The sequence below is a fragment of the Chiloscyllium plagiosum genome, unplaced genomic scaffold (assembly GCF_037043375.1).
Source record: "Chiloscyllium plagiosum isolate Xiang-an unplaced genomic scaffold, Cpla_swu_hap1 HiC_scaffold_33, whole genome shotgun sequence".
In the NCBI taxonomy this organism is placed as follows: domain Eukaryota; kingdom Metazoa; phylum Chordata; class Chondrichthyes; order Orectolobiformes; family Hemiscylliidae; genus Chiloscyllium; species Chiloscyllium plagiosum.
In genome coordinates, this window is record NW_028270171.1 from 6,891,509 (window position 1) to 6,902,434 (window position 10,926).

Below are 10,926 nucleotides of genomic sequence, written 5' to 3' on the forward strand. Positions count from 1 at the left end.
AAGGTAGGCTCTGTTGCATTTCCTCATGTAGAGGATAGTTAGTAGCCAAGTAGACTAGAGACACTGATGCCAAATCAAAAGCAGAATCTTATTCTCCAGCCTGGAACTTGGATAAGAGATAAACCATTTCCCAGCTTGCAAAAACCACCATATAGCAATCAAGTATCACTTATCCAAGAACAAAAAGGTAGTGTACCTTTGAGCAAGATATTCAACTTTTATGTTCTTATAGATGATCCACTAAAATCAGAATCTAAGCATTAGAACTAATTGCTGGAAAATACTAAAGTCTGACAATAATCAGTTACACAAGTAATTAATATTTCAGGTCCAGTGACTGTTAACTGACTTCACTCCACAGATGCTGTTAAACCCAAAGTTTTCCCAGCTGTGTTTCTTCCTGATTTCCAGCAGCCAATGTTTTTGAAAATTGAAGCAAAGACCTCTAACCATTGCTCAGGAGTACACCAGTTGTGTCAATCATTCAGACTTCAAACTATTGACTAGAGTCTGTTGCTGCAAACTTGTTCCAGTGAGCACAGGCAGATAGTGAGCACTGCTTACAAGCCAAAAAACCTTCAATTCCACAACTGCTTTCCAATTATGAGAGTTGCTCACTTATTCCAAAAGTCTCTCCACAGACCAGAATAAAAACACTGAGCAAATTACTGAGATAATCATTGAAACAAGGTTGAGAGAAAAAGGATTTAAATGATCAGATGTTCAATATCAAAAACCCAAGAACTAAATGAAACTAATAAACTACACAAAATACTCAGTTCCATGGTGAACACTATTTTAATTTTGTGCAGAGCACAACCAAAGTCATCCACTAGAATAAAGTCACCATGACCAACAAATGGAGTTCTTGAATCCCACTCAGCTCAGGGTGAGCCTGTCAAACAGGTACTCTCCCAGGTCATTCTCAGGGGCTCCCAGTCTCTTCAGGTTGGTGATGTGATCTCCCAGCTTCTTGATCATCTTCACTTGCTCATCCAAGTAGTGCCTCTCCAGGAAGTCACACAGCTGGAAGAGGAGACAAAGATTAGCCTCAAGGAACAAACCATGCAGCTGAAAAAGGTGATGTCCCAATACAGATGTGGGAAATCTCCACCACATTGCACCTCTCCCTCACCACACTCTGGGATGTTTGTTGAAAGGCTTATGATTTCAGCCTGCAGGAGGCAGGTCTATGATAGTTGGAATTCTACCCCCCCCCCCCCCCACCTCCCCCAAACCAAGGAGTAAGCAACGATCATTTCCTGCCAAGTGTTTAGAGAAAAAAAAACAAATTGAAAACTCACATGAGGGTCCGTGTGGCCAGAGGAGAGTTTGTGCAGATCCAGCAGACTCTGGTTCACATCCTTCTCCATCTGCAGAGCTCTCCGCATTGCCTCCAGACCATTGCCCCACTCATCCTGCTCTGGCTTCTGGAGGGAGGGAAGTCAGGAGAGAAAAACAGCTCATCTCAGACAGGTGGATCACTGGCTACATCTGATCAGTCCATTATTCCAAAGAGTTAGATTTTACTGACGCCTTTAGGTTTCACTGTTCCCAGAGCTTAAATTTTAGAAGCATACCACACCGTGAAAGCACATTTTAGGATATAATCCAAATGTAATTCCTTGCTTTAGTGTTCTATCCCTTTCAATCCTCTTGACCAGCCCAATAGAAACATCTTGGAGATGCTGCTACCTTCCACCCCTGTGGATTCTCTCATTCTTACCACTGAAGAGGGGCATTGGAATTGATAGCTGAGGTTATATATAGTTTATCAGTCATACATGAGAATGATTCTCTCTCCATCCAGTATTCTGGATCATGCCAATTGCCTGTTGCTGTTTCACAAGTGCAAAATTGTCTCCAATTCAGTGCATTGCTCACCAATACAATCTCCAATTCATATAGCATTTATTCAGTCTTGAGGCTCAACAGATTGACTGATACCAGTCAATTTGACTTCACACAAAAACACCAAAATCTCCAAAGTTTACAGAAGCCAACCTTGACATCCTGCAGGACGACTCTACCGCCACGTTTATTCTGGAATTCCATCAGTTTCTCAGCATGTTCCCGTTCCTCATGGGACTGCTCCTTGAAGAAGTCAGCAAAGTGACACAGGGCAACATCATCCCGGTCAAAGTAAGAGGACTGCAAGTGGAGATAAAGTGGGAAGAAAGCATTACTTTCATCCTTGGCACAATCAGAAAGTGACCCATCCACCATTTCAATTCCCTTCCAATTAATTGGAGTGACAAAAGCAGAATGTCATCTGTCGATTGGGATCCGAATCGCAGACATTATTTTGACCTCCCAGAAATGTTGATTTAAAAAAGCTAACTGCAACCCCTGGCCTGTATCTTAGGGAAGCAGTGTGCTAGTGTGGCAGAGTACCAAGAAGGTCCTTATTGGAGGCAACCATTAGACATCCCTGCACTGCAGGTTAGAAACATTCTTGCTCAGTGCTGGATACTAGAGAGATCATTGACCAAACACAGGACATGAACATGACTAACAGGCAGAAGTCTCAGTCAGCTACCTCATTACCAACCTCACCCACCTGAATAACCACACTGTCCTACTATCTACTCGGCACAGAATCTGGTCTGTGCTATTTTTTTAATCATTCACAAGTTAAAAAAAAAGGGCCATTTAACCACCTTTCCTCACATTAAATACACTCACTTCATCTTCAACAAAAGACAACAGCTGCATTATTTGGGCAGCTTTTAAAAATCAATATATATTTGGTTTAGAGAAAGTTTTTTGAAAAAGAGATTTGTTATGGAGTCAGATGTACAAGATGTAAACAAGCACTCCAGTCCAACTCATTATGCCATCCAGATATCCCAACACAATCTAGTCCCACCTGCCCATATGCCTCCAAACCCTTCCTATTCATATACCCATCCAGATGACTGTTAAATGTTGCCATTATACTAGCCTCCACCACTTCCTCTGGCAGCTCATTCCATACACATACTACCTGGAGTGGAAAAGTTGCCCCTTTAGGTCTCATCTTTCCCCTGTCACCCTAAACCTATGCCCTCTAGTTCTGGACTTCCATACCAGTGAAATGGCTTTATCTATTTATCCTATGCATGCCCCACATGATTTTAATCAACTAGAGGTCATCCCTCAGCCTCCAACACTCCAGGGAAAACAGCCCCAGCCGATTCAGCCTCTCCCAACCCAGGCAACATCCTTGTAAGTCTTTTCTGAACCCTTTCAAAGTTTCACAACATCTTTCCAATAGGAGGGAGACTAGCATTGAACACAAAATTCCAAACAGTGGCCAAAATCAATTTACTGAACAGACTATAACTAAAGAGAATTAAGACAACACCAGCGTCTGCCGTCAGGAGGGTAATTGCCAGTGGTTACCCTGTGCATAGTTACAATAAACTAGGGACCCTCACTCAAAGGCCAGTTATAATTTAAGAGCATTCTAAAATAACCCTGAAACCATGTTGTAAAGTGCATTCAGGAAAAAAAAGCCAACAACAATCTCAATATATTGAGTTTGCTCAAGCATATGACCAAGGAAATTCCTCAATACTCCAGACAGTTATATCACAGTCATAACTTTAAAACAGAACCTTCAAAACCACAAGCCTCACCATGGAGAGGTAAACATAGGAAGAATAGAGCTCCAGGTTGATCTGCTTGTTAACAGCATCCTCACAGTCCTTGTGGTAGTTCTGACACACTTGGGAGGCCATCTTCACTATTCCTGCTCACTATCACCAAAACAACTCCAGACCCATACCTCACTCCTGCATGCATTTTATTTTATCCTCCAGGGAGAGGTATAACCAATGATGATTGACAATTCCTGACAGCCAATCAGAAATTACCCATGAACATAGGCCCCCAATGAGAGAGAGGGAGTGGGTGTGTGAACCAGAGCTGATCAGAGGTGTAGATTAGAGTCAGGTCTGGATGATTATTCTGTGATTGGAACAGCAGGAGGTCACTCAGCAGCATCTCAATCAGGTCACGGTGAGTTTGTGTCCTTTTGAAAGAAATAGATTTGGATGAGGAAAGGTTTTCAAGTTTTCTTTTAAAATAAAGTTTGTTGTGACCAACTGCAACTGGGGCTCAATGAAGAAGGGGAGTCAGTTTCTCAGCCTGTTGTGTTGGAAATGGGAGAGAAAGGTGGGCAGTTTTCAATGGTGGGGAGTTCAAAGTCGAGGGGGGGGGATGACAGTGTAGTGACACGGGATAAGCTGTTTAGGACTGAGATGAGGAGAAATGTCTTCACCCAGAGAGTGGGGAGCCTGTGGAATTCTCTGCCACAGAAAACATTGAGACTAAAACATTGAATGTATTCAAGAAGGAGTTAGGTACCGCTCTTAGGGTGAAAGGGATCAAAATGTTGGATGGAGAATGGGAAGATGGTACTGAGTTAGATGATCAGCCATAATCATATAGAATGGTGGAAGGGTGTACAGCTGACTCCCATTCCTTTTTTCTCTAATTTTATGTTTCAATAACCTGGGTAGTAAGGGTCTTGTAACACTGGGGTAGTGTGCCTCTGTCTGGGCCAGGAGGTTTGAGTGCCTGACCCTACCTGCTCCAGAGATGTCTGATAACATCTCTGGACAGGTTCATGAGAAAACAACCGGGCTGAATGGCCTCCTCCTGTGCCATAACAATTCTGTGATTCTGTGGTTGATCTGCATCTGAACAGTGTTTCCCTGCCTATGTCTCCTGACTGACCTTTCTGTGGATTGTCACCTCGCTGTGATGGAGAGCCTCGAGTGTCCCGTTGATTCTGAGAGCGATACCTCAAGAGGTTTCCACCTCCTGGCAGGGCCACCCAGGATGGTAAGGTCAGAGGGGAGGATCCCAGTAAAGTGCAATGGAAATCAAATCCTCAACGGCCATCCATCCAGGCAGACGATATTTGTCTGCTAACCACGGGGGTGGGTAAAGGCTACAGCAGGAGGGAGATCACAAATCGACATTTCCTTGCCACTTGAGCTGGCTCTACCTTCTGTGAAGCACCGTGTCTGTGTTGTGAGCTGTATGTTTGTGTGCTTGTGTATATGTGTGTGCATTCACTATCCTTCCTGTGAAGAAGCCATTCCGAACATTATCCTGGATAGTTTAGTTCTAATGTGAAGATTCTAATCCCATTCCACATCCTCAGTTCTAGTTGACCCATTGTGAAGAAACAGTTCCCCTCTATCTACTCTGTCAAATCCATTTATCACCATAAGCATTTCAATTACGCTCATCCCTTAACTTTGTACCCTGAGGAATGTGAGCAAACTGTTGATATCATTTAACCAGATCTTTATCTCTGAGTTCATTCAGAAAGTCTAGGTTGCACCATTAATGCCTGAACTGAGCACTCCAGATGTGGTTGAACCAGAATTTGACACTTTTACAAAGAACCTCCATCCATAGGGATTTGAACCTCTTTCACAGCAGGACTAATATTAAATTAGTTCCTTTATTTTGTGTTTTTATGTCAGTTCACTGCATTTCGATCCAATTGTCTGAATAATTTCATTTTGATCATTAGTTTTGATGACAAGCAGATGTCACCTTTTATAAAACACTGAATTGTCTTTCTTGGTCAGACGTGGATCACTTTCCACTTCCCCTCAGTGTCCTGTATCTGCCAGTCTTGCCCATTCCATTAAACTTTGCAACATTCTGCTCTCATGGTAATGTGTCACCTGATGTAGAGTCATCATTTTATTGATGGCCCTTCATTGATAGCACTTACCAATCTCATGAAACGTTATGGCTCCCAGTGCCTCTCCTTGGGGAAAATAATCAGATCTTGCTATTTTTAATTCACTCCCTGGCTGAGGGTGCTGTTGGCTAGGCCAGCGTTTATTGCCCATTCTTAATTATCCTTGTCAAGGTGGTGGTGATTTATTTTTTGAATTGCTGCTGTTGGCCATGGGGTAGAGGTGGACCCACAATCGTGTTAGGTAGGGAATCCAGGATTTTGACTCAGCACCAGAGGAAGAACAGCGATATATTTCCCCAAGTCAAAAAGGTGAGTGGCTCAGAGACAAACGTGCAAGGGTGGAGGTGCCATGTATCTTTGCCCTCTTCCTTCTAGATGGGAGTGGTCATGGGTTTGGAACATGTTGGCAAATTCCTACAGCATTTGGTCACTGGTACACCTTGCAGTTGTTAAGTGTCAGTGGGTGGAAGGAATGAATGTTGGTGGCTATTGTGCCAATGAAGTGGGGTGCTTTGAACTGGAGGGTGTCAAGATTCTGAAGTGTTGTTTGTACACTCCCCATTATAAAGACTGACAGCCCCTCTCCTAGGCCAATTCCCCATCAATGATCATGAAATTCCCTATCAATGATCATGAAATTCCCTGTCAATGAAATCACTAAGGTGGCTGCTTTGGCTTTTCACAAACTGAAGCTGATAACATCCATCCTCCAAATTAAAACATTCAAGCACAAAATCAAAATGCACACAGGGAACCACCACCCCCTGAGAACTGATGAACATAACCAAATCCATAGATAGCCTTATCACTTGGAGCATCTGTTCTTATATCAATCATCACTCAGAGCCTGGTCAAGCCTGCAAAATGGACACACTCAGATTGGAAAAGAACATTTGACTTAAATTTGCACGCACTGCTAAAGCACATTACATTTCAATACTATTGGGATAGAAAATGCATAAAGCACCAAAGTTACATTTGTAGCAGACATTTACAGAATACCATCTTAAATGGGAAACACTGTCTCCCCAGCCCCCAAAGACAAGCACCTGTCCCATTTATCTCCATTGAATGAGAAAAATGAACAGCATAGCCATATGATGATTGTGCAGTCATTTAGTGACCCCCTGATTCTATCATGTGCTGTGAATATGACACCTGATCAGTACTACTCACCTGTTAGATTTTCTGAGAAATATGTCAATGCCACCATGACCTACATGTGACTCCACACTCCATGCAGAGTGCAATCGAAGGAGAGCTGATTTCATCGAAGTTAAAAGGAAAGAAAATTGGGACAAAATCCTGCAAATGCTACTCTGGTCCTATAGCTGCCTTCAGTATTTGACACCCCTGGATTGCAAGAGCAGTAAAAAGGGAATTGCTATATAAGTCCCACATGGGTTAAGGTAGGCACTGTTGCATTTCCTCACAGGATAGTTATTAGCCAATTAGAATAGAGATACTGATGCCAATTAAAAGCAGAATCTTCATTCTCCAGCATGGAACATGGAGAAGAGAAACCATTTCCCAGCTTGAGAAACCACCATATAGCAATCAAGTATAGCTTATCCAAGAACACAGTGCAAGGTAGTGTACCTCCAAGCAAGATATTCAACCTTTATATTCTTGCAAAAGGAGTAATTTGAGATGATTGGCTAAATCAGAATCTAAACATCTAACCAAATTGATGGAAAATAGTATCTATTGCAAGAAAATTAATATTTCAGGTCTAGCAACTGTTCTCAACTGATTTCACACCACACCTACTGCCAAACCCACATTTTCCCAGCAGGTCGTCTTCCTGATTTGCAGCAGCCGTTTTTGGCTTCAGTTTTAAAAAAGTTGAAAGAATTGCTCAGAGTATAGCAGTTGTGTCAAACATCTAGACTGGGATTAGATTTCAAACTATTGACTAGAGGCTGTTGCTGTAAACCTGTTCCAGTGAGCACAGGCAGTTAGTGAGTGTTCCTTACAAGGAAAAAAGCTTAAGCTGTTGTGGAATTTCCAATTATGAGAATTGCTCATTTAGTCCAAAAAATCCCTCTACGCAGCCGAATAAAACAGAACAGATTATTGGGACAAGCATTGAAACAAGGTTGAGTGAAAAGGATTTAATGATCAGATGTAAAACATCAAAATCTCAAGAACACAATGAAACTAAGTAGTTACACAAAATACCCAGTTCCATGGTGAACACTATTTTAATTTTGTGCAGAGCACAACCAAAGTCATCCACAAGAATGAAGTCACCATCTCCAACAAATGGAGTTCTTGAATCCCACTCAGCTCAGGGTGAGCCTGTCAAACAGGTACTCTCCCAGGCCATTCTCAGGGGCTCCCAGTCTCTTCAGGTTGGTGATGTGATCTCCCAGCTTCTTGATCATCTTCACTTGCTCATCCAAGTAGTGCCTCTCCAGGAAGTCACACAGCTGGAACAGGAGACAAAGATTAGCCTCAAGGAACAAACCATGCACCTGAGTGAGACATCCCATTACAGATGTGACGATCACCACCACATTGTTCCCCTCCCTCACCACAATCAGGGATGCCTTCTGAAATGTTTCTGGATTTCAGCTGGCAGGAGGCAGGTAGATTAGAATTGGAATTGCCCCCCAGGGAGTAAACAGATTTCCTTACAAACTTTTGGAGAGAAAAAAAGAAACTCACATGAGGGTCCATGTGGTCAGAGGAGAGTTTGTGCAGATCCAGCAGACTCTGGTTCACATCCTTCTCCATCTGCAGAGCTCTCTGCATTGCCTCCAGACCATTGCCCCACTCATCCTGCTCTGGCTTCTGGAGGAAGGGAAGTCAGGAGAGAAAAACCAGCTCATCTCAGACAGGTGGCTCACAGGCTACATCTGATCAGTTCATTATTCCAACAAACATTGCAAGAGTTGGATTTCTGGCCAATTGTTTTACTGACTCCTTTAGTTTTCACTGTTCCTTGAGCTGAAGGAATTTTAGAAGATCCTACTGTAAAACTGTTTTAAGATACTACAATCCAAATGTATCTAAATATATGCACCAATGGTGGTAATTCCTTGCTGTACTGTTCTATCCATTTCAATCCTTTTGCCCAGCCCATTAGAAACATCTTGGAGATGCAGAAAGGAGATGCTGCTACCTTCCACCACTATGGATTCTCTCATTCTTACCTCATTACTAGGGGTGTTGGAATTGACATCTGAGGTTATATAGTTGATCATTCTTCCATGGGAATGTTGCTCTCCATCCAGTATTCTGGATCATCCCAATTGCCTATTGCTGTTTCACAAGTGTTAACTAGTTTTTTTTAAATTCAATGCATTATTTTGGTGAGCAATTTATTCAAATCTGGAGACAATAAACAGGTTGCGTGATACAGTCAATTTGCATTCACACAAAATAAACCTTCAAAGTTTACAGAAGCCAACCTTGACATCCTGCAGGATGACTCGGCCTCCACGTTTATTCTGGAATGCCATCAGTTTCTCAGCGTGTTCCCGTTCCTCATGGGACTGCTCCTTGAAGAACTCAGCAAAGTGACACAGGGCAACATCATCCCAGTCAAAGTAAGAGGACTGCAAGTGGAGATAAAGTGGGAAGCAAATCTCAATCTCATCCATGGTTCAATCAGAAAGTGACCCATCCCACCATTTCAATTCACTTCCAATTAATTGAAGTTAGTGACAAAAGCAGAAAGTCATCTGACTTTTGGCCAAAATAACAGACATATTGATCTCCCAGAACTGAAGATCAAAAAACCAACTGCAACCCCTGGCCTGTATCTTAAGGAGGCAGTGTGCTCGTGTGGCACAGTACTGTGAAGGTCCCAGTTGAGGACAGCCATTGGACATCCCTGCACTGCAGTTGAGAAACATTCATGCTCAATGCTGGAAGCTGGTGAGGTCATTCACCAACTGAAACTCAGGACATGAACATATTGATTAAAATGTGAAGTCTCAGTCAGCTATCTCATTACCAAGCTCACCCATCTGAATAAGTATCCACTCTGCACAGAATTTTGACTGTGCTATTTTGTAAATTATTCACATTTCAATGTGAGAAAGTGTGCCATTTAACCACTTCCCTCATTCAAAGTTAGTTATGAAACTTACTTCAACAGAAATAGCTTCATAGGCCAACTTTTAAAATTAATACATTTGGTTTAAAGAACATTTTCCAAAAAAGATGAGTCATAACTAGCTAAAGAGATTTAAAACACCCTCCTGACTGCAGAGGCAGGTGATAGTTGCTAGTGGTTACACTGTGCAGAGTTACAATAAACTGGGGACCCTCACCCAAAGGAGGGTTATAATTTAAGGGCATCCTAAACAGGGTTTCAGGGTCAAGTGTGTCCAGGGAACGGGACAAGGACAACAGTCTCAACATACAATTTGCTCAGACATATGACAAGGAAATTCCTAGATACTCCATATAGTTACATCACAGTCTTAACTTTAAAACAGAACCTTCAAGCCTACAAGCCTCACCATAGAGAGGTAAACATAGGAGGAATAGAGCTCCAGGTTGATCTGCTTGTTAACAGCATCCTCACAGTCCTTGTGGTAGTTCTGACACACTTGGGAGGCCATCTTCACTATTCCTGCTCACTATCACCCAGACAACTCCAGACCTGAGCCTCACTCCCCTCAGCTCTTGTATTTATCCCCCAGGGAACATCCAGGGAGAGGTATCACCAATGATGATTGACAATTCCTGACAGCCAATCAGGAATCCCCCATGAACATAGGCCCCAATGAGAAAGTGGGGATGTGTTAACCAGAGTTGACCAGAGGTGTAGATTAGAATCAGGTCTAGATGATTAATCTGTGATTGGAACAGCAGGAGGTCACTCAGCAGCATCTCAATCAGGTCACTGTGAGTTTGTGTCCTTTTGAAAGAAATAGGTTTGGATGAGGAAAGGTTTTCAAGTTTTCTTTTAAAATAAAGTTTGTTGTGACCAACTGCAAGAGGGGCTCAATGAAGAAGGGGAGTCAGTTTTTCAGCCTTTTGTGTTGGAAATGGGAGATAGGCGCTAGGAGAAGGCAATTGTAACAGGAGCAGATGGGGCAGAGACTGGAACGCTGTTCTCAATGGCGGGGAGTCCAGAATCAGGGGGGTCACAGTCGCGTGACACGGGGTAAACTGTTTAGGGCTGAGATGAGGAGAAATGTCTTCAGTCAGAGAGTGGGGAGGCTGTGGGATTCTTTGCCACAGAAACCATTGAGACG

At 42.8% G+C, this 10,926-nt stretch overlaps 1 protein-coding gene across 1 annotated transcript; it reads right to left on the bottom strand.

Moving 5' to 3' along the window:
• Positions 1-879: 879 nt before the first annotated feature.
• LOC122542154 (ferritin heavy chain A-like) lies at positions 880-10,287 on the bottom strand. The gene is made up of 6 exons (XM_087978009.1): positions 10,186-10,287; positions 9,127-9,273; positions 8,381-8,506; positions 2,005-2,151; positions 1,305-1,430; positions 880-1,026 (listed from the first exon to the last, which is right to left on the bottom strand). The coding sequence occupies exons 1-6, from the start codon at positions 10,285-10,287 to the stop codon at positions 880-882; spliced, it is 795 nt and encodes a 264-aa protein (XP_087834135.1).
• Positions 10,288-10,926: the final 639 nt, after the last annotated feature.